At 45.1% G+C, this 20081-nt stretch overlaps 1 protein-coding gene across 3 annotated transcripts in view; it reads right to left on the bottom strand.

The window, feature by feature from the left end:
• LOC133142290 (poly(ADP-ribose) glycohydrolase-like) overlaps positions 1–13564 on the bottom strand; it is a 14195-nt gene extending 631 nt beyond the window's left edge. The window contains exons 1-17 of one of the 3 annotated variants that reach the window (XM_061263424.1): positions 13340–13564; positions 11672–11997; positions 10287–10594; positions 6902–7006; positions 6251–6331; positions 5279–5350; positions 4978–5067; positions 4142–4302; positions 3896–3975; positions 3663–3747; positions 3478–3553; positions 3018–3165; positions 2761–2839; positions 1758–1866; positions 1562–1667; positions 711–839; positions 1–219 (exon numbers count right to left, since the gene is read on the bottom strand). The exon at positions 1–219 is cut by the window's left edge and continues 216 nt beyond it. In XM_061263424.1, coding sequence (XP_061119408.1) covers positions 206–219; positions 711–839; positions 1562–1667; positions 1758–1866; positions 2761–2839; positions 3018–3165; positions 3478–3553; positions 3663–3747; positions 3896–3975; positions 4142–4302; positions 4978–5067; positions 5279–5350; positions 6251–6331; positions 6902–7006; positions 10287–10594; positions 11672–11975 — 1947 coding nt within the window. In that variant the 5' untranslated portion in view covers positions 11976–11997; positions 13340–13564 and the 3' untranslated portion in view covers positions 1–205. The remainder of the gene's footprint in view (positions 220–710; positions 840–1561; positions 1668–1757; positions 1867–2760; positions 2840–3017; positions 3166–3477; positions 3554–3662; positions 3748–3895; positions 3976–4141; positions 4303–4977; positions 5068–5278; positions 5351–6250; positions 6332–6901; positions 7007–10286; positions 10595–11671; positions 11998–13339) is intronic. The other 2 variants (XM_061263423.1, XM_061263425.1) reach the window with 2 other exon arrangements.
• Positions 13565–20081: the final 6517 nt, after the last annotated feature.

The following is a 20081-nucleotide window of genomic DNA, read 5'->3' as shown; positions in this document are numbered from 1 at the left end:
TGAGAGATCATGCTAACTCACCTGTATTGCTATCAGGGTTCCCACTCTTTTCAACACATTATGTTCCAGGTCAACACCTGTATTATAGAGGGGTAGATTCGCCATTCGTGGCCCAGGGGGGTGGGGTGGTGAACAGATTTTTCCAGGATGTTCATTTTCCAGGACATGTGGGAAAGCTGTGTTGTCCTGCCTGTCAGTGCATGCTTTAGCCACAGCTCCCTTTTGTGTGGGTGACAACGCAGCCAATCAAGGGAAAGGGTCATTCCAAATCTGGGGAAATACTGTTCTATGGATCATTTCTAAGAAGGTTATTCATTTGTTATCTTTTAACCTCCATCCCTTGATGGGTGTGTTGGGCAGCTGCACTTAACTCATTTGGGGCAGTTGCTTAAAGGCAAGGCCGCTCACCTTACTGGGCTCTGAACTGGTATCCTGATTTTATGACAGAAATAAAAACCTGCGGACTCCGTGGGACTCCAGGACCAAGGCTGGAGCACTTCTGCCACAATGTCCAACGCACACACACACACAGGCATTCCACACCCAGACATTGGGTGTAGATTTGCCTGCATTAGCCCTCTAAGGTCTCATCACAAATACAGGATTAGAATGTTCTTAGCTAGACATGCTAATGGAGATGTAACTATTATTACTGGCAATTGAAAGCAACGGACGTAATTTTGGGACGACCTTCTCCCCCCTGCACTCACCCACAGTGATGTTGCGTTGGGTCAGGAAACGGTGCATCTCCTCGAGCTCCTGCTTCAGCCCTCTGTCACCGAACGTGAAGTAGGCCATGTCCCTTTTAGCTACAGCGGCAGCCATCATCTGGATAAGAGCTGCAAAACATGCAAAATTAACACCTTTCCAGGGCCTAATTTTGAATTTAAGGGGCTCTTGTTGACAAAGAAATTATATAGGTTATGGATTTATACGGGTAAAAAGAAATCTTGCATCTCCAGAAAATGTCCATGTCTCATGAATTGCAACAAAAAATAATAATAAAAAGGAAGAACAAGAGCAGTTATAAGGAAAGTGTAATGCTATACACATTTAGGAATCAGACCCAAATTCATGAGTTGCTGAGCTAGGACCTGGCAATGCATAGAGCTGCATGCGTTCAGGGCAAACAGTAAAAAAAAAGTCAGTACAAGGCCTTTTCAAGCTGGCCCCCCAAACCTTGGCCAGTCACCCAAACCTTTCCAACACCAAGCGCCTGTCTGCGCTGGAACCATGTCTAGACCATGGTCACTTTCCACAACTTAAAAACGACCAAGGTTGTGCTTTCGTTGAGCCGTGGGCAAAGTAAATCAGTTTCCGTCATTTACATTCCGTCTAAAGCCCATGCGAGGACAAATAATCACCTTTCCCCATTTGGTTTTTATTTGCCTCCACAAATGAAGCACTTTGGGCAGCCTTCAGAGGAACTGAAGTGGATGCAGAAAGTCCAGTGCGGCCGCCCGCTTATCCACATTCACCGCTTATCCACACTCACCGCTTATCCACACTCACCGCTTATCCACACTCATCGCAACTGCCTGACGTGACACGCAGCACCTACCTTTGAGTCGCACGTCTCCGCCGAAGGCCCCGCAGCCCCAGTTGCCCGTGGCGATGGTAGGGTAGTAGCAATGCGTTTCACTGTCTCCCGTGAACCCACAATAGGCCTTTGGCAGATTAGGGGGAAAAGTGGTCAGGGAAAACTGCTCCCTACTCGCCCATATTGTGGTTCATTGTGGGAAAAGGACCGGACTTACCTTATTGAGCTCTCGGTCAACCTTCTTCATATGGAACTGGTCTTTCGGGTTTTTGAAATCCAGTGCATCAATGGCGACAATCTGTCTTTTCCGCCGAAGCCATTCATCTCTGGATTTGGAGGGGGGAAAAATAAAAGTTTTCCTTTTTATGCCCACCCCCTTTCTTTCTCCCCAGTTTGGAATGCCGAAATAGGGTTATGCCAAGTTTAATTTCCCCCACTGAACAGTTTGAATTTTTATAAAAGGGCAGTGGCTTACTTTGGGTATCATTACACTGTTACACGTTTATCCAGCATCAGCTCCAATCAGATTTAGCATCTAGATTTAGATTTTTTTCAAATTCCAGTAAAACAGATCATTCAAAACAAATCAACTGCAATTTATCGTTCTCTAATGAAATAAAGTGTGAAATTGAACAGCCTAGAAGCACTTCCAATGTGCTGAATGCCGACAGGCTTCAAAGGCACAGACTATGGTGTGTGGATTCTAGTCATTGTGAGCCATACACCTGCTAATCATATTTGAAGAAGAAGGGAGGGGTTGCCATCTTGTACTGATAAAGTACAGCTGTAATTATTATGACTGATTAATTACGTCAAAAAACTGGTGCTTGGCAAAACCCCACTGGCCAATTGTGCCTCTCCAGTTAAAGCTGTACAACCCACACCCAACACCAGGAGAGTTGCACCTGAAGCCCATGCTCTTGCCTGCAAGTGATTATTTTCCACCCTACAGGCTGAAAGGTAGAAGTACAGGAGAGCCAGTGCCTATTTTACACCCAATGGACCAAAAAGTTGTGCTACAGGACTAGCAACATTTAGTGTCGGCACCTGCAGTATCACAAGGGGAACTTAAACTCTCTCCTGTTAGACCCTGCCGGTGCTTGCTGTGAGCAAGCTTATAGATTGAGGCAGTGGGTCCGTTATGTTAACCGTCATGGGATCTGTAATGGAAACCCATTGATCAAAACAATGGGTTCCCGTGAGGGTTCTGCAGATTGTACCTTTCAGTCTTGTCCTCATGATGTTTTACCCACGTAAATTCATCCTTGTAGCCATAATATTCACTGTACTGCTGGGCGCCTAGAGAGAGAAAGCCACACAGATTAAGTACCTTCAGTACCAGATTCTCTTGCCTTTACACTGCAATGGTGACTTGACAGTTCAACAATTATTGTGCTTTGCTTTGGAGATAAAATATTGGTCATGAAATGTGACTTTTGTTGCTACAGATGGCCTCTGACCAGTGTGCTAGCCTCACCTGTGATCCTGAGGCATTCCGTGTCTCCTAGTTTCTCTGTGAACAGCCTGGCCACAATCAGCTCAGGGTGGACCAGAAAGAGGATCTCCTCTTGGACCAGGCCAGATGCCAGGACCCCTCCGCCCACCAGGCTACAAGCAAAGTCCACCTGCCACAGCAGCCATGATAACAACATGAAATTGGAAGAACATGACAGGAATGTTCAACCAATCACATGCCACTGTACTACCTTCCTCACCACAAACACCTACAACACAATATGACTGCACAAGTGGGATTCGGAAAACCTGTGAAGATACACAGGCCATCATAAGGTGGGTGGGATAATTGAAAGTATATACCCGTTTAAAGCAACACTGGTTTTCTAAGGTGTGGTAATCGATGGCGGTGGTTGTCAAGGGGATGTTGTCAAGGTTATTTTGGGCGGATGTGAACAAGTACTGTGAGCAGCACTACCTACCTGGAGCTTGTCCTGCCCATTCCCCTCAATGGTTCCCTCTGAGAAGATGTGGAGGTTAGTCAGATGTTCTGAGCAACTGGACAGCACCACAGACATACAGTCAGATGAGTGCTCAGTGTTTTTGTCATTTTTTGTGATGAATCATGAAAAGGCGTAGTGGTTGGATATAGGGAGAGTGTGGTCACCTTTTCCAGGACAGTAGGCTCGACTCTGAAATGTACTCCCTGCTGAAGGTTACCAGGCCTTCAGGCACCTTCCATTCCTTTTTTTCTGTGGGGGAACATGAAGGTTAAAGGCCAGCTCCAGATGACAGCGTATCTCTCTCAATTTCTCTTTCCTAATTTATCTCTTGACAACTCTTCAAGTCTGGGTAAGTCCTCAAATCAAACACAGCATTCAAAGGTTTTAACAGCAGTACCTGCACCTGTCACCACCCGGAAGTAATGAAAAATGGCCCTGAACTTCTGCATCTTCCGCTCTGACCATCTACCGAACAAGCTGGAGACCGCAGGACAGAGAGAGAAGTTACCACAGCAATCAATCAGTTTTTGTATGATGATTGGGCATTGCATATTAGGTTGGAGGGACACCTCAGTTCCTTCAGGCAGCTGTGGAGGGCCTCAGTCCCAGCGAATCAGTGGTGTAAAGAGTGCCGGGGGCTGACCTGTGGAAGTTGATGGTGGGGTACTTGGCGTACTCGGCTTGGGAGTTGGTGGCGTTTCGGTGGGGGAAGGTACAGAAGAAAGCATTGGCCAGTAGGCAGGCAATCTGCTTCTGGGATAGAGTGATGGAATGGCTCTTTCCTGTCCGGAGCAGGGGAATGCCCTGTACAGACAGATGGAGAGAAGGTTTTCTGGGAACAAAAAAACACGGATGACCATAGCTATTTGAGTTTTACATACATTTTGGTCACATTTCTAATCCCAATCTAGAGCGCACATCGAATCAAAAGTCAAATAGCAGACCAGACAAGAATGAGTTTAAATCTTAGAAGAATGTAATTGAGTAAAGTCTGCAGTACACACAAAAATGACAGTTAAATAATGAAAGTTATTAAAGTTATGAGTTGATAGTCTGAGATGTTCCCCCCGTGTTCGTGTGGGTTTCCTCCGGGTACTCCGGTTTCCTCCCACAGTCCAAAGACAAGCAGGTTAGGCTGATTGGCTGTTAGGCTGAGTCTAAATTGCCTGTGTGTGAGTGAATGGTGCGAGTGCCCTGCCATGGACTGGCGACCTGTTCAGGGTGTATTCCTGCCTTTCGCTCAATGTATGCTGGGATAGGCTCCAGCCCCCTGCGACCCTGTTCAGGATAAGTGGGTTAAGATAATGGATGGAATCTCAAAACTGAATTTAGTTTCCGACTAGGCTTAATCTATGTCCGAAATAGTGCTGAGAGAATCCCTTCCCATAGCATGACTGTTCTATTCTAAATCTATTCAGCTTCATTTGGGAGATAAAATGCAACAGGCCCCAAAATATCACAGAGGTTGTCTCATCTTACCTTTGGGCAAACCTCAGGCAGCTCAAGTGCCAGCCCTGCCATTCTTCTGAGCGTGGGAGTGAGGCTTTTCCCCTCATCACCTTTCATAACCTGTTGATTATTGTGTACACTGAATCCGCAATCTCAGTCAAACATAATGAATTTAATGTTAATGTACCAGTCACTGGTTTTTGATCGTTTACAGGTTAACATTAATATTGGTCAAGGCAGTACAAAATTGATAATGTGTAATGTTTGTGGGACATGTTGTGAAATCCTTTGGCGGTTCATACAAGCATGCACCATCTTGAGAGTTGCTAACCTCAAAGAATTTCTGAAGTGCATCAAAGGACCACTCTTCTTTGTATTTTGGATTGTAGAGCTTTATAGTCTTCTACAGAAAAATGAGAAAAAACACACAAAGGAAAAAGTGAGGAAAATGCAACAGATCTTTTTTTTCCAGATCCCCTAGACCAGGGGTGTCAAACTGAATCCCCAGGGGGCCGCAGTGTCTGCAGGTTTTTGCGGTTTCCTTTCAATCAGCTGCCAATTAAGTTCAAGTTCAAGTTCGAGTTCAAGGTACTTTATTTGTACCCGTAGGTAAATTTGTTCGCAGAGAGAGTCACACAATACTTAAAAACACATAAAATACAACAAGCGTATAAAGTGCAGGGTGCAAAACTATGCAGAGGGTGGAACTCATCATTTACGATTGAGCTGGATATTCGCCGTAGCTGCCTGATGTATAGAAACTCAGGATTAAGCTGTTGCTCCCCCCCGATCAATTTACAAGACCATTAAGGCCAATTAAGGCCTTGAGAACAAGGCGTGTCGATACTTTAACCAATCAGTGACTTGAATGAACCCAGAACACCCCAAAAACCAGCAGACACTACGGCCCTCCAGGACTGGAGTTTGACACCTGTGCCCTAGACCTTTAAAGACCCTGTGCAATTAGTATATTTCTTACATCCTTACATTTTCCACATTTATACACCGGGAAACTACAGATTTAAAATATGTAATTTCCAAACAATGGTGTTTTGTCCATAGTGCAATGGATATTCACTTCAAGTTTACAGCTGACTGGAGATCATGCACATGTTGCTTGCATAATTAACATGGTCTCCAAGATAGCCAAGTCCTCCTACAGTGAGCAATGTGAGAACTTTGCATTTGGGACAAACTAATTTATAATCTCAACTGATTAAAACTGATGATATTACAAGTATATCATATTACAGTTCTAATACAAGTATTGGAACTGGTTATTTCCAGAGTCTGCTTGTCCCACCTCAACGTCTTTAGCTGTCACAGACCAACACTTCTCCAGGTTCCTCAGGGATGTCCTAATCTTCTTCCATCGGGACTCGCCCTGTGACAGAGAGAGAGTGATTTGGGTCTCGCCTTCATGCCACATTGCATGTTTCTGCTCGCTAATAATGTTAATGTTTTAGCAGTTGTTTACCAGGATGCAAGATGAATTATAAACTTAATTGTAATGCAAGTTACAAGCAGACAATTTCACAAACAGAATGTACATTACATTATTGGCATTTGGCAGACGCTCTTATCCAGAGCGACGTACAACAAAGTGCATACATGGTTTCTTTGGTCTTTCAGATACATAAAACAGTAACCAAGACATGGAGAAATGCTTTATTTGAACTTAATACTTAAGGCCACCTCTAAAATGTGTGCAGATTAGTGACTATTTTACAAAATCAGAAAATCAGTATTTTAAACAAAATTCTTCTGTGTACTGTAATGTGCAGAAGTCTTAGGCACCCTAGACTTTATTATATATATGGAGGAAGACGCTTCATCTGCAGCTCGACTTGACTGACGGGTGCCAGCCAAGCGTTGCCCTGCAGGGCTCCTAGCCACAGACGGCACGGGAACGGTCCGGGCCGGTGACCAGACCGTGGGGACGCACAGTACCCACCTGCAGCATGTTCTTCTCCGCATAGGGCATTCTCACCGAGTTGGCATCCCACAGAGTCAGCCCATTTATGGCAACTATGGTTCCGTTTACAGATAAATAATACACCTGTATGGGTCAGGGGAAGAGAAGCTGCCGTTAGTCCACTTATGGGCTGAACTCTCCTCAATACCGGCCACACAATGACCCAGTTACCTCGCCCGGAAAAGGGAATGAGAGGGTCACCTCTCTGCGACTACGTGTCGCTGGGGGGAAAGCTCTGACTGTCATTTGTGCTTATGGACCAAACGGCAGTTCAGAGTATCCGGCCTTCTTGGAGTCACTGGGCGGCATCCTGGAAAGGGTGCCACCCGGAGACTCCATAGTTCTGCTGGGCAACTTCAACGCTCACGTGGGCAATGACGGAGAAACCTGGAGGGGGGTGATTGGGAGGAATGGCCTGCCTGATCTGAACCCAAGCAGTGTTTTGTTATTGGACTTCTGTGCTGGTCATGGATTGTCGATAACAAACACCATGTTCGAGCATAGGGTAGCTCATAAGTGTACTTGGTACCAGAGCACCTTAGGCCAAAGATCGATGATCGACTTTGTGGTCGTATCATCAGACCTGCAGCCATATGTCTTGGACACTCAGGTGAAGAGAGGAGCAGAGCTGTCAACTGATCACCACCTGGTGGTGAGTTGGATCAAGTGGCCGGGGAGGCTGCCGGACAGACCCGGTAAACCCAAACCTGTAGTGAGGGTGAACTGGGAACGTCTGGCGGAGGCCCCTGTTCGCGAGGTCTTCAACTCCCACCTCCGGAGGAACTTCTCATGCATCCCGGGGGAAGCTGGGGACATGGAGTCCGAGTGGGCCATATTCAAAGCCTCCATTGCAGAGGCGGCAAGCAGGAGCTGTGGCCAGAAGGTCATCGGTGCCTGTCGGGGTGGCAACCCAAGAACCCGCTTTCTTTCGGGCTTGGCTGGCCCGGGGGTCCCCTGAAGCAGCAGACAGGTACCGGGTGGCCAGAAGGGCTGCAGCTTCGGCAGTCGCTGAAGCAAAAACCCGGGTATGGGAGGAGTTCGGGGAGGCTATGGAGAAGGACTTTCGGTTGGCCTCGAGGAAGTTCTGGCAAACCATCCGACGACTCAGAAAGGGAAAGCAGGGCTTGTCTCAGGCTGTTTTCAGCAGGGGGAGGAGAACTGCTGACCCGGACTGGGGATATTGTCGGGCGGTGGAAAGAGCACTTCGAGGAGCTCCTGAACCCGAACAACACGTCCTCTGTGGAAGAGGCAGAGCCAGAAGACTCGGGGGAATCTGCACCTTTATCCCTGGCGGAAGTAGCTGAGGTAGTCAAAAAGCTCCTCAGTGGCAAGTCGCTGGGTGTCGATGAGATTCGCCCTGAGATGCTGAAGGCTCTGGACATTGTTGGGCTGTCTTGGCTGACACGCCTCTTCAGTGTCGCATGGAGGTCGGGGACAGTACCAGCGTGGCAGACCGGGGTGGTGGTCCCCATTTTCAAGAAGGGGGACCGGAGGGTATGCTCCAATTATCGGGGTATCACACTCCTCAGCCTCCCTGGGAAAGCTTACTCTAGGGACCCTGGAAAGGGTCCACTGTTCCACGACCAGGACAGAAGCCACATTGCTCCTCCTGAATCCGAGGTTCGACCGTCCTCAGATTCAGGAGGAGCAATGTGGCTTCCGTCCTGGTCGTGGAACAGTGGACCAGCTCTTTACTTTGGCAGGGTTGCTGGCGGGGTCATGGGAGTTTGCCCATCCAGTCCACATGTGCTTTGTGGACTTGGAGAAGGCTTTCGACCATGTCCCCCGGGGAACCCTGTGGGGTGTACTGCGGGAGTATGGGGTACTGGGGCCGTTGTTACGAGCCATCCGGTCTCTGTATAACCAAAGTGAGAGCTGTGTCCACATTCTCGGCACAAAGTCAAGCATGTGTCCTGTGGGTGTTGGACTCCGCCAAGGTGCCCCTTGTCACCGGTCCTGTTTGAGGTATTCATGGACAGGATCTCAAGGCGCAGCCGAGGTGAGGAGAGTGTCCGGTTTGGTGACCTCAGAATCGCATCTCTGCTTTTTGCGGATGATGTGGTTCTGCTGGCTTCATCGGACCGTGACCTTCAGCACGCACTGAAGCGGTTTGCAGCCGAGTGTGAAGCGGCCGGGATGAGAGTCAGCACCTCCAAGTCCGAGGCCATGGTTCTCTGCCGGAAAACGGTGGATTGCTCCCTCCGGGTTGGGAACGAGTCTTTGCCCCAAGTGAAGGAGTTCAAGTATCTCGGGGTCTTGTTCACGAGTGAGGGTAGAAGGGAGCGTGAGATCGACAGGCGGATCGGTGCAGCGTCAGCAGTAAATGCGGGCGTTGCATCGGACCGTCGTGGTGAAGAGGAAGCTGAGCCGGAAGGCGAAGCTCTCGATTTACTGGTCGATCTACGTCCCAACCCTCACGTATGGTCACAAGCTTTGGGTAGTGACCGAAAGAACGAGATCGCGTATACAAGCGGCCAAAATGAGCTTCCTCCTAATAATTGTGGCAAAATGGAATGCATACCTATGGTCAAATATTGTCCAGCAGGACAATGCCACCAAACATATGTCAAAATCCACACAGAAATGCTTAAGTAAAAACAACAACCATGAAAAAAAACTGTGGTCTGAACTAAATATATATCAATGATTATCGATGTAAGTATTAAACAGGGGTGCCAGAAATTGTGGAACCTGTTCTTTTTAAGAATATTTCCCCAATTTCTGGCACCCCTGTTTATATATATAAATAAATGTAAGACTTTCTTTGATTCCATCACTGCTTCACACATGTTGGAAAATGAAGTGTATGTCAATAACTGCATTATCCTTTAGTTTACAGTATTTTTGGGCATATTTATCAAGGGTGCCAATAATTTTACCAATTTTTATCCAGAGCGACGTACAGTTAATTAGACTAAGCAGGAGACAATCCTCCCCTGGAGCAATGCAGGGTTAAGGGCCTTGCTAAAGAGCCCAACGGCTGCGCGGATCCTGTTGTGGCTACACCGGGATTAGAACCACCGACCTTGTGTGTCCCAGTCATTTACCTTAACCACTACACTACAGGCGCTACAGGCCGCCCTTAACCACTAACCACTATGCTACAGGTGTGCCTTCTTAAGCTTCCCACCTGGAACAATAAAGACATTGATTGATTGATTGATTGATTGATTGATGCACCGACTACCAAGCCAAACACACTAACAGCTGGCTGCAGGACGCAATCACACAGAGTAAAACCTGGAACAACTCGATCTGCAGCAGTCAGCTTAAATACAGGTGAAAGGGGCTCTCAATAGCACTGAGCAAGCACAGTTATCACTCAACAGTTAGAGTAAGGAAACGGAGGCTGCTCCTCTCTTACATCCACAAGGACGGTGTGGGAATCGCTGAATTCCAGCCTGCCCATAAGCTTTCGTGGAACCTTCTTCAGCTCCGACAGCGAATTCTCGCCAACCGCGCCATCGTCCCGTCCTCCTGCAGCCCCTCTGAGATGTGCTCCCTCTCGCTTGGGCGCAGACGCGGTGACTGAGGTCGATGGTTTGCTCGCCGTTTTGCTTGCCGCTCTGCTGTGTGTTTCGTCACAGTCCATGCGCTCGCTCCCCATGCGGTCAGGACTTTGTCTGAAGACACCCGCCATCTGAGAGCTGTCATTCCGTGTCTTCCTCATCACTGAAATGGTATGTCGGGAGAGAGATAAAAATATTGTCATCAGCACAGTGTGTTCTTGTCCTATTACACACTTGACTATGTTCCAGCACTTGAACGCACCTCCTGAAACAAACAAACAACTGAACGAGGCTGCAATAAAAGCCTGGAAAAGCATTACAAAAGAAGAATGCAACAGTTTGGTGATGTTAATGGGTTTCAGGCTTGATGCAGTTATTGCAAGCAAGAGATATGCTACCAAATATTAAGTGCTATTTACTTTAATTTACTTAAATACTCACTGTTCCAAATTTGCATATTTGGGTGGTCTGATACCAAAGGTGACGTGTTCTAAATAGTTGAATACATCTAGGTGTAATTAACTGGAAATAAAAGCTGGAATTCTGAACTCTTGTCTCATGTTCATCTTTTTATCTCAAGCCCAAATGTATTCAGTATTGCAAAAGGAATTGGTCTTGCTGTTCCAATACTTTTGGAGGGGAATGTACATAGGCCTATATTATTTTTTTGAATTATTGTGTATGCACAAACTTCTTTAGCTGTGTTTGTGTGTTTATTTGGCAGATGCTCTTCTGTCATGGCAAGAAAGGCATACAGAACAATTATCATTATATTATGAAAGTCACTAAAGAGAACACCACGATGAGCGCCAAGTTAACAAGTGCTAAACTCTAGGCATAGTAGCTTATGAACAAGCAAATAGAACATTATTAAAGAAGAATTACTTTACAACAACTTACAATAACCAAAAGAGCAACATAACATTTAATTTCACCAACACGCAAAGATTGCCCAAAAGTGATAATTTAACACTAAATTAAAACTCAATTTCACTCTGAGGTGAAGCAGCATCATGCGTTAAGAGGTGATTTTTTGCGATTTGGCGAAGGAAGGTTTGGACAGTTGAAGAGTGGTGAGTTTATGTTGGCTGCAGGTAGTTCATTCCACCAGTGTGTCCAGTGATGAAATCAGATTACTTTGCAGCGCAAAATGTCCAGAGACTGGTGAGAAGCAGCTGGTTGTGTTACTTAATAATACATAAACATAAATAACTTGCTCGCTGTTAGGAAGCACCTTTACCTGAGCTTCCTTTCATTGCCCCGGTCGCCTCGTTTAGTCCACGCGACCCTTCTTCCGGAAAACCGTCTGCAGCGTCCATGCTGCTCGGTGCCTGAGATTCGCACTTATGGCCGCAATGGCACCCTCTGCTGACGGTCTCCGAAACCTCGGCCAATTCCTCTTTCAGTCGTTTGTTCTCCTGCTTTAGACGCTCAATCTCTTCTTTGCAGGATGGACAGCTCTTGTTTTCTTCAAAATATTGCCCATCTTTCTCGCTGCCATGGTCTGAATTAACGTCTGCAGTAACCTTTCTTCCTCGCTCCATATTTAAAGTGACTGTAAAACGGCTGGGAAATGTTGAAATAACTACAAATTAGCAGAGACGGATGTATCCACCACACATCCACCAAATATATATATATTTACAAAGTCATGTAAATAACTACAGTAAGACACATTTCCAATCAGAAATTAAATTGAAAACAATGTCAGGATTGTGGACTATGGACTATGGGAGGAGATATGCAATGAGACTAAAACATTTCTTGGCCATTAGGTCTGGGAATTCTTGATGGCAAGACCCAATAGCTCTGGTAACGAATGGAACTCCGCCCACCCAATCCCCACATAGGAAAAGGTTCAAATGTTTAGACTGATATACATTTATGTTGCAATGCATTATTTTTATTTGCTGGTCTTCATACCATACGAGCCCCATACAATGCAGTATGAATCCATTCACGGATTTACAGTCACTTTAAGTTTATCTCTGTGCTGGTCACGATCCACAGGGGCCTAAACTAAAGTTCAGTTATATGGAGAAAGTATAATGAGCTGTGTGCGAAGATGCACGCTTAGGCAAAAACGACCACAACTGGATTGGGCTTTCACATGAATCTCGGATTAAACTGAATTGAATTAGTTAGGTAAGGCACTTATGTAATGTAGTAAATATGTTATGTAGTCAACCGAATGGCTGCACTGAATGTATAGCCAAAATATTGACTCCTTCAAATGTCGCCTATAGATGAATCGTACACATTTATCAGCATTCGATCTCCCATCTCACGTAACGTACACTAGCTGACGCACAAATTATGCACAGCCATATGACAATAAAAACGAAAATGAAATTTAGATGTAACGTTAGAGTAGCTAGCTGACATCTAGTGCAAACTGGTAGCTTGTCCACATAACGTTATCTAGGAAACTGGTGAGTCAAATAGCTTGCTGACTTAATCTTAGCTAAATTAACTGATAAAATGTATCCTGTGAAATAGCTGCCAGCTAGTCCTATGACTTTGCATGTTGCGATTTCACTTTCGTTTCTTAAGAAACGCGTTTGTTTTCAGTCTGCGATATGACCAAACCCTGCTCTGTCTAGGGTTCAATGAAAAAAAAGTATAGAAATGTAACGTAAGTAGCCAACTTTGAGGTCTACCACTAGCTATAGTTCGACAAAAACAATGATTGAGAATGGTTACAGTAATGTATAAAATGTATGAGCGTCTTTTATATAAACAGTTGTGCTGGCTTGGTCGTACATTGATAGCTAGCTTCTTACTTGCCCTGTTCCATTTTGTCACTGAAAACATGCAAGGTAGCTCTTTTGGTTACAGTAGCCTATCTATATCTCGCTAGATATTTAACTAACTACACAGATTATTGTAAACATAGTGAGCTACTCACTGGTATCCGGATGGGTGCTTCTAAGATGTGAAAGTTGTTCCTGGTCTTAGTATCAGCAAGCACTTCCCCGATGAACAACGAACCAATCCGACTGCAGGGCGCGGGTCTTCAAATCGAAACTGAAAGTACCAAAATGAACTTCACTTGCCCTAGCTGACAAACAACGAAGGTAGTTAACACAAGATTTGTGACAAGGAAGTCTAACTTTGAAGAGTATACGACATTTGAACTCAGTCGTGCCAGTGTCTACTGCACGTCATGTTGTTGACTCCCAGCAACGGAACATTGCAAGTGTCTCAAGGGGCTTACTGAACGTCTGCAAGATTTGAAACAATTACATAAAAATATGTTTAAAATGTTTTACTGATCAAATTAAAGATTGGGATGAATCAATGGGCTACTAATTAATGAAAGAGTGAACCAGTGGCCGCATGACAGTTTGGAAGATCATGAAGATTTCAAAAACAATAAATAAAGTTTGATTGAGTATTTGATTTTGTAGGTTTGCCCACTTACAAAGAATGGAACTGTGTAGAATTTTAATCATAGGTACATTTTAACATTGAGAGACAGAATATCCACAATAACAACATCATATAAATTTTATACATTTTATATCATATTTTCACATGAAATAAGTATTTGATCCATAGAACAATAGGACTTAATACTTGGTGGAGAAACCTTTGTCGGCAAGCACAGAGGTCAGACGTTTGTTGTAGTTTTTCACCAGGTTTGCACAGATCTTGGGAGGGATTCTTGGTCCACTCCTCTTTGCAGATCCTCTCCAAATCCTTAAGGTTCTGAGGCTGTCGCTTGGTAACTCGAAGCTTCAGCTCCCTCCACAGATTTGCGATGGGATTTAGGTCTGGAGACTGGCTAGGCCACTCCAGGACCTTAATATGCTTATTTTTGAGCCACTCCTTTGTTGCCTTGGCCGTATGTTTTGGGTCATTGTCATGTTGGAAGACCCATCCATGACCCATTTTCAGTGCTCTCACTGAGGGAAGGAGGTTGTCGCCCAAAATTTCCTGGTACATGCCCCCATTCATCCTCCCCTCGATACGGTGAAGTCGTCCTGTCCCCTTAGCTGAGAAACACCCCCAAAGCATAAGGTTTCCACCTCCATCCTTCACAGTGGGGATGGTGTTCTTGGGGTTGTACTCAGCATTTCTCTTCCTCCAAACACGGCGAGTCGAGTTGATGCCAAATAGCTCTATTTTGGTCTCATCTGACCACATCACCTTCTCCCAAGCCTCCTCTGGATCATCCAGGTGTTCTTTGGCAAACTTCAGACAGGCCTGTACATGTGCCTTCTTCAGCAGAGGAACCTTGCGCGCGCAGCAGGATTTTAATCCTTCACAGTGTAGTGTGTTACTGATGGTTCTCTTCGTGACTGTGGTCCCAACTGCTTTCAGGTCATTAACAAGCTCCTCCTGTGTAGTACTGGGCTGATCCCTGACCTTTCTCATGATCATTGATATCCCACGAGGCGATATCTTACGTGGAGCCCCAGACCGAGGGAGATTGGTGGTGACTTAGTGTTTCTTCCATTTTCTAATAATTGCTCCAACAGTTGTTAACTTCTCACCAAGCTGCTTGCTTATTTTCTTGTAGCCCATCCCAGCCTTGTGCAGGTCTACAATTTTGTCCCTGATGTCCTTAGCCAGCTCCTTTGTCTTGGCCATGGTGGAAATGTTGGAATCTGATTGATTGTGTGGACAGGTGTCTTTTATACAGCTACATAACGATGTAACGAGTTGACACAGGTGTTTTGGGTAAGGAGTGCTTCTTAATGGAAAACTAACTGGTCTGTGGGAGCCAGAATTATTGCTGATTGGTAGGGGATAGAATACTTATTTCGTGCAAAAATACGATAATAAATTTATAAAAATGTATATGATGTTGTTATTGTGGGTTATTTTGTGATATTCTGTCTCTCAATGTTAAAATGTACCTATGATTAAAATTTTACACAGTTCCATTCTTTGTAAGTGGACAAACCTACAAAATCAGCAAGGGATCAAATAATTATTGCTCACACTGTATGTTCAACAAACTAATTAAGAGCCTGCTGATACACCTCGGTCTTTCATTTGATCGGTTAAAAAAGTTTTGTTAGAATTTTATGCAATTGTTGGCAAATATATCACAATAAGCACAATGTGAATGACTTTTATTCTTCAAGCGATGCAACTATTCCTAACACAGTGTGGTTTAAGAGGGTAAATAATCCTCTAAATATGAAAACAATCTAATTAAGAAATATTAACAACGTGTTAAAATTATGGGATTGCAATTGTTATTGGAACACAGGCCCAATGACAGACGTTCGGAATCAGTACTCTAAAAATAACACATATTTAACGCTAGGTGGCAGTAGTGTATTGAATTAAGTTGTTTTCCGGTGCCGTTTTGTCCATGTGAACTTTAAACATTGTACAGTTGATTTGTGATTTTAATTTGGCTACTGTTTGATTGGTCGACACATTCTGTAACGTCAAGGATTACTAAGGTTGCTCAAATGATTGTAAAACTTGCTATCTTTGATGTTGATGTGACCTGTGGAGTTCTTCGCCCTTCGCTTGCTTTTCACTGTGGTTGTCATGGCGATCTTTTTGCCCGCAATCTCCTGGATGACGTCATTGTGATCGCTTAGCCCACACGCCAGCGAACACCATAAAAAAATGATAGTGACGGTCCATGAATTCTGATCATGAGACTCCGTCTTACCGAGTATTTGGTTTCAGCTGTCAATGGATTTGGACAGTTTTCACACGGCTTCCAGAAAGAGGAAATTGACTATTTAGGACTAGAACTAGGTTCATCTCCTTGGAAATGTTCCGACTGATCAGGCTACTGGTGTAGGGGTCACAACAAATGTATTTCTGTCTCCAAAAACATAATACTTACAAACACAGAGACAGAGACTAAGCTCAGAAAGATATTTGACTGTAACATGAAGTAACATGGTTTAAAAGTAAGAACACAGTGTGAGTTTGCTTTGGGACCAATACAAATTGCACTGTTGTTTATATCCACAAAGGGATTAGTTATGGGTTAACCTGGTTACAAAGGTACAAGCGATCAGAGATATTGAAATGATGCACCTTCTCTGGTTGAGGCTTTGTTTGAGCACAGCCCAGCAGAGGGAGACTAGTTACAGTTTTTTTTAGGGTCAGTTTACAGTGCAGGTCAGGTCAGAATGATCACTGATGCTCTCTGTATGCTGATTAGTGGAAGCAGGGCAAGAGAGGGGAATTGTGGGTAAATTCCAAATGACCTCATTCATGAGTGCTGACCAGAGAGCAAGAGAAGAGAATAAGGGAGAGAGGGAGATAAAAAGAGAAGAAAGTAAGGGGAATATGAATAGTTCTGAGGCAATTATCTTTGCCAAAATATACTTTATTTTAAGTACTGTACTTGGTATTTAAAACGCAACTTGTATTCAATGATATTTGCATACAAATACACAGGAGTGTTATATAGTATACTCCTGTGAGTATAGTAAGAAATGTCAAAATATCTTTAAACTTAACTGTATGGGCAGAGCAAGCAATCGTCTTTCTGCAATATATATATTGAATTCATTTTGAAATGCATTCAAAAATGTAAAGGTAAACTCAAAAGTAGTAGATGGAGAGAGGATACAATAGATATGTAGTGGTGGGGGGGTTGTCTGTTATCTCTTATCTAAAGATGACCAGGTGAAGGGAAGCCATGAATGGGGGTGGTGGGGTGGGGGCAGGTACAGGTGTGGTGGGGTCAGCAGGGGTCGGCTCAGGTCACTGTGACAGAGGGAAAGACAGAGGAGCAGCTGGAATCACAGTGAGCCCACGTGGGCTGGTGTCAGGAGGGCTCATATGCAATGGCCTGGTGATGCATTTTTGCAGCCCCTGAGCTCCATTGATTTGTCAAATTAGGCTGCTTGTTTGTATTGTGTGTAATATATGACAACCATTTTGACCCCACCCCCCCACCCCAGCCCCACATCTTAGTGCTAGTGCCCCTCCCCCATTGGGTGGAGATTACCTCTGGCAAGAGGAACAACAGCTTGCTTTTGCTTAAAATGAGACGGCTCCCTGCATGTCAGATGGCTGCTCCCCCCCCCGGGTGTCTGCCGGGTCGTAGCAGGCAGCCCTGTGCTTGATGTGCCTGACATCATCAGCACTCCGCCACTTTAAAGGTACAATAGGTCATTTCGGAGAGAAATTGCAGCAACAAACACACTCAAACCACAACACTGTTTATCTCACTCCTTCTCTGTGAACACGCTGACGTTGAAACGCAATTGGTTGGAGCAATTAGAACCAATTTTCCACCAATGAGCTTCAATTATTGTACAGTTATACAATGTTTTGCCACAGAGTGCCGACCTGTCAACTGCATATTTTGAAGCTCGAATTTAATCACAGGCAGAGGGTGAGTCAACATGTCAGTAAGCCTTTTTCATTACATTGCATTACATTACAAGGCATTTAGCAGACACTCTTATCCAAAGCGACGTACAACCAAGTGCAGATCAAACACAAGTACAAGTGTGAAGAGGACCTGAGAGGACAGTACGGTTCCAAGTCCTAGTGTGACCATACAGATTGAAGAATACATCAACTTCCAAACTAGCATACCACAGTTGGCAGCTACAATACCTCGAGTACCACAATACAATAACTAATACAAAACACAACAATATCTATATAACTATATAAATGCCATTATAATCTATGGCATATATAAGGCTAATCATGGTGGTGAGTTAGGGAGGGAAAGGTGTAGCCTGAAGAGATGAGTCTTCAGTCTATGCTTGAAAGAGGTCAGAGACTGATTCTGACATCCACAGGGAGGTCATTTCACCACCATGGGGCCAGGACAGACAGCAGTCGTGAGCGGGAAGTGCAGGTGTGGCGATTGGGAGGTGCCACACCTGCACCTGCACTTTTCAATGATAGGCAATGGTCTTGTAACATTGTTTTAACACAAAAACCCTACCTATTGTACCTTTAACTACCACAGGTCATCATCACACAGGACTCACTGTGTTTACCCTGCCAGCTTATTGGGGGCAAGGTAAGAGCAATCTTCTGGCAGTTGGAGGGTCGCTGGATCGATCCCGCCCTGGGTGTGTGACAGCTAACCCCAGAGCAAGACAGCGCATCAATTGTACAGTGCTTTGTTTTTTTTTGTTTTTTTGTGTCCCCAGTATCTTGGGCAAGCAGTATGATTGATCTGGGTGCCGTGTGTTTTGGGGCCAGTTTGATCTATAACAGGGGAGTATTGGTACCCTTGTATTCTTCCAGAGGTGTCAGATGTTCCCCCTGTTGCTTATTTCATACTTTATTTAGGCATATGTGGATGGGATATGAGATGGGGGGGTGGAGTAGCAAGTCTTCGTCTTCGTCTTCTTCCCTGAGTAGGCTGTTACTGCTCTCCTCCCCTATGCCGCAGATTGAGGGGGGCCGGAGGGGGGGGGGGGGGGGGGAGTGGCATAGGAGAGGGGAAGGGAGGGGGACACAAGTGATGGGGAGAGACACCAAACATAACAAGACATACGTTCAAGACAGTACAAAGACAACTACAACACGAAAGACTTGGCTTTAACAAGAGAAGAGGTTAGCATCAAGATGAACCAAATATTCACTAAAGTGGTATGTGTGTATACGCGCATGTAAGTGGGCGTGAGCAGGTTTGTTCAGTTAACTGGCCTAAGAGTTGGCCTATATGAATGCAGACCATTTATTGTAGGTTTCAACAGGTTTCACCTCTTCTCTCCCTCTCTCCCCCTCTATCTCAAAGGTGAAATGAGCTTTTGCTTTTAAGTGCTTGTAATTGATGTCAGTGCTTCCATGTTTGCTTCTTGTTGCTGATTTCACTTATTGAGTTGAAAAGTTGTTGAGTTGAGTTGAGTAGGGGCGGCCTGTAGCGTAGTGGTTAAGGTAAATGAGTGGGACATGCAAGGTCGGTGGTTCTAATCCCGGTGTAGCCACAATAAGATCCGCACAGCCGTTGGGCCCTTGAGCAAGGCCCGTAACCCTGCATTGCTCCAGGGGAGGATTGTCTCCTGGTTAGTCTAATCAACTGTACATCGCTCTGGATAAGAGTGTCTGCCAAATGCCAATAATATATAATATAAAAGCCAGTTGGCTTTTTTGTATTTTCCTTTGTGTTGTTCGGCAAAAAAATCATCTTCGGAAATCATGCACTACGAGTCCTAACAGCATGAGATATTGTAGAGAAGAGCCTTTTTGTGATCTCTTGAGATTCCGGCTTCATTTCAGACCCTGTAACCTCATAGGTTTTGGCTTCTTTTTATGGACAGATGACATCACAAAGGGGAGGGTGACCCGGCGGTGCAGTGCGGCGGTGACCCGGTCATGAAGTTTCTTCCTATACAATATACGGAGAATCCGCCCCTTTCTCACCCCCTACTCGACCCAGCTCCTGGTCCAAGCGATGGTTCTGTCCCGCCTGGACTACTGCAATTCCCTCTTGGCTGGCTCCCAGCGTCTGCCATCAAACCCCTCCAACTCATCCAGAATGCAGCAGCTCGTCTGGTCTTCAACCTTCCCAAATACTCACACGTCACGCCCCCTGCTTACTTCCCTCCACTGGCTGCCTGTCATGGCTCGCATCAAATTCAAATCATTGGTGCTAGCCTTCCAAGCAGTTAAAGGGTCTTCCCCAGCTTATCTACAAAAAATCATCAGACCCTACACCCCTGCCAGACCTCTTCGTTCAGCCTCCA

The sequence above is a fragment of the Conger conger genome, chromosome 12 (genome assembly GCF_963514075.1).
Source record: "Conger conger chromosome 12, fConCon1.1, whole genome shotgun sequence".
NCBI classification, from domain to species: Eukaryota; Metazoa; Chordata; class Actinopteri; order Anguilliformes; family Congridae; genus Conger; species Conger conger.
This window is presented reverse-complemented; position numbering and strand designations above follow the sequence as displayed.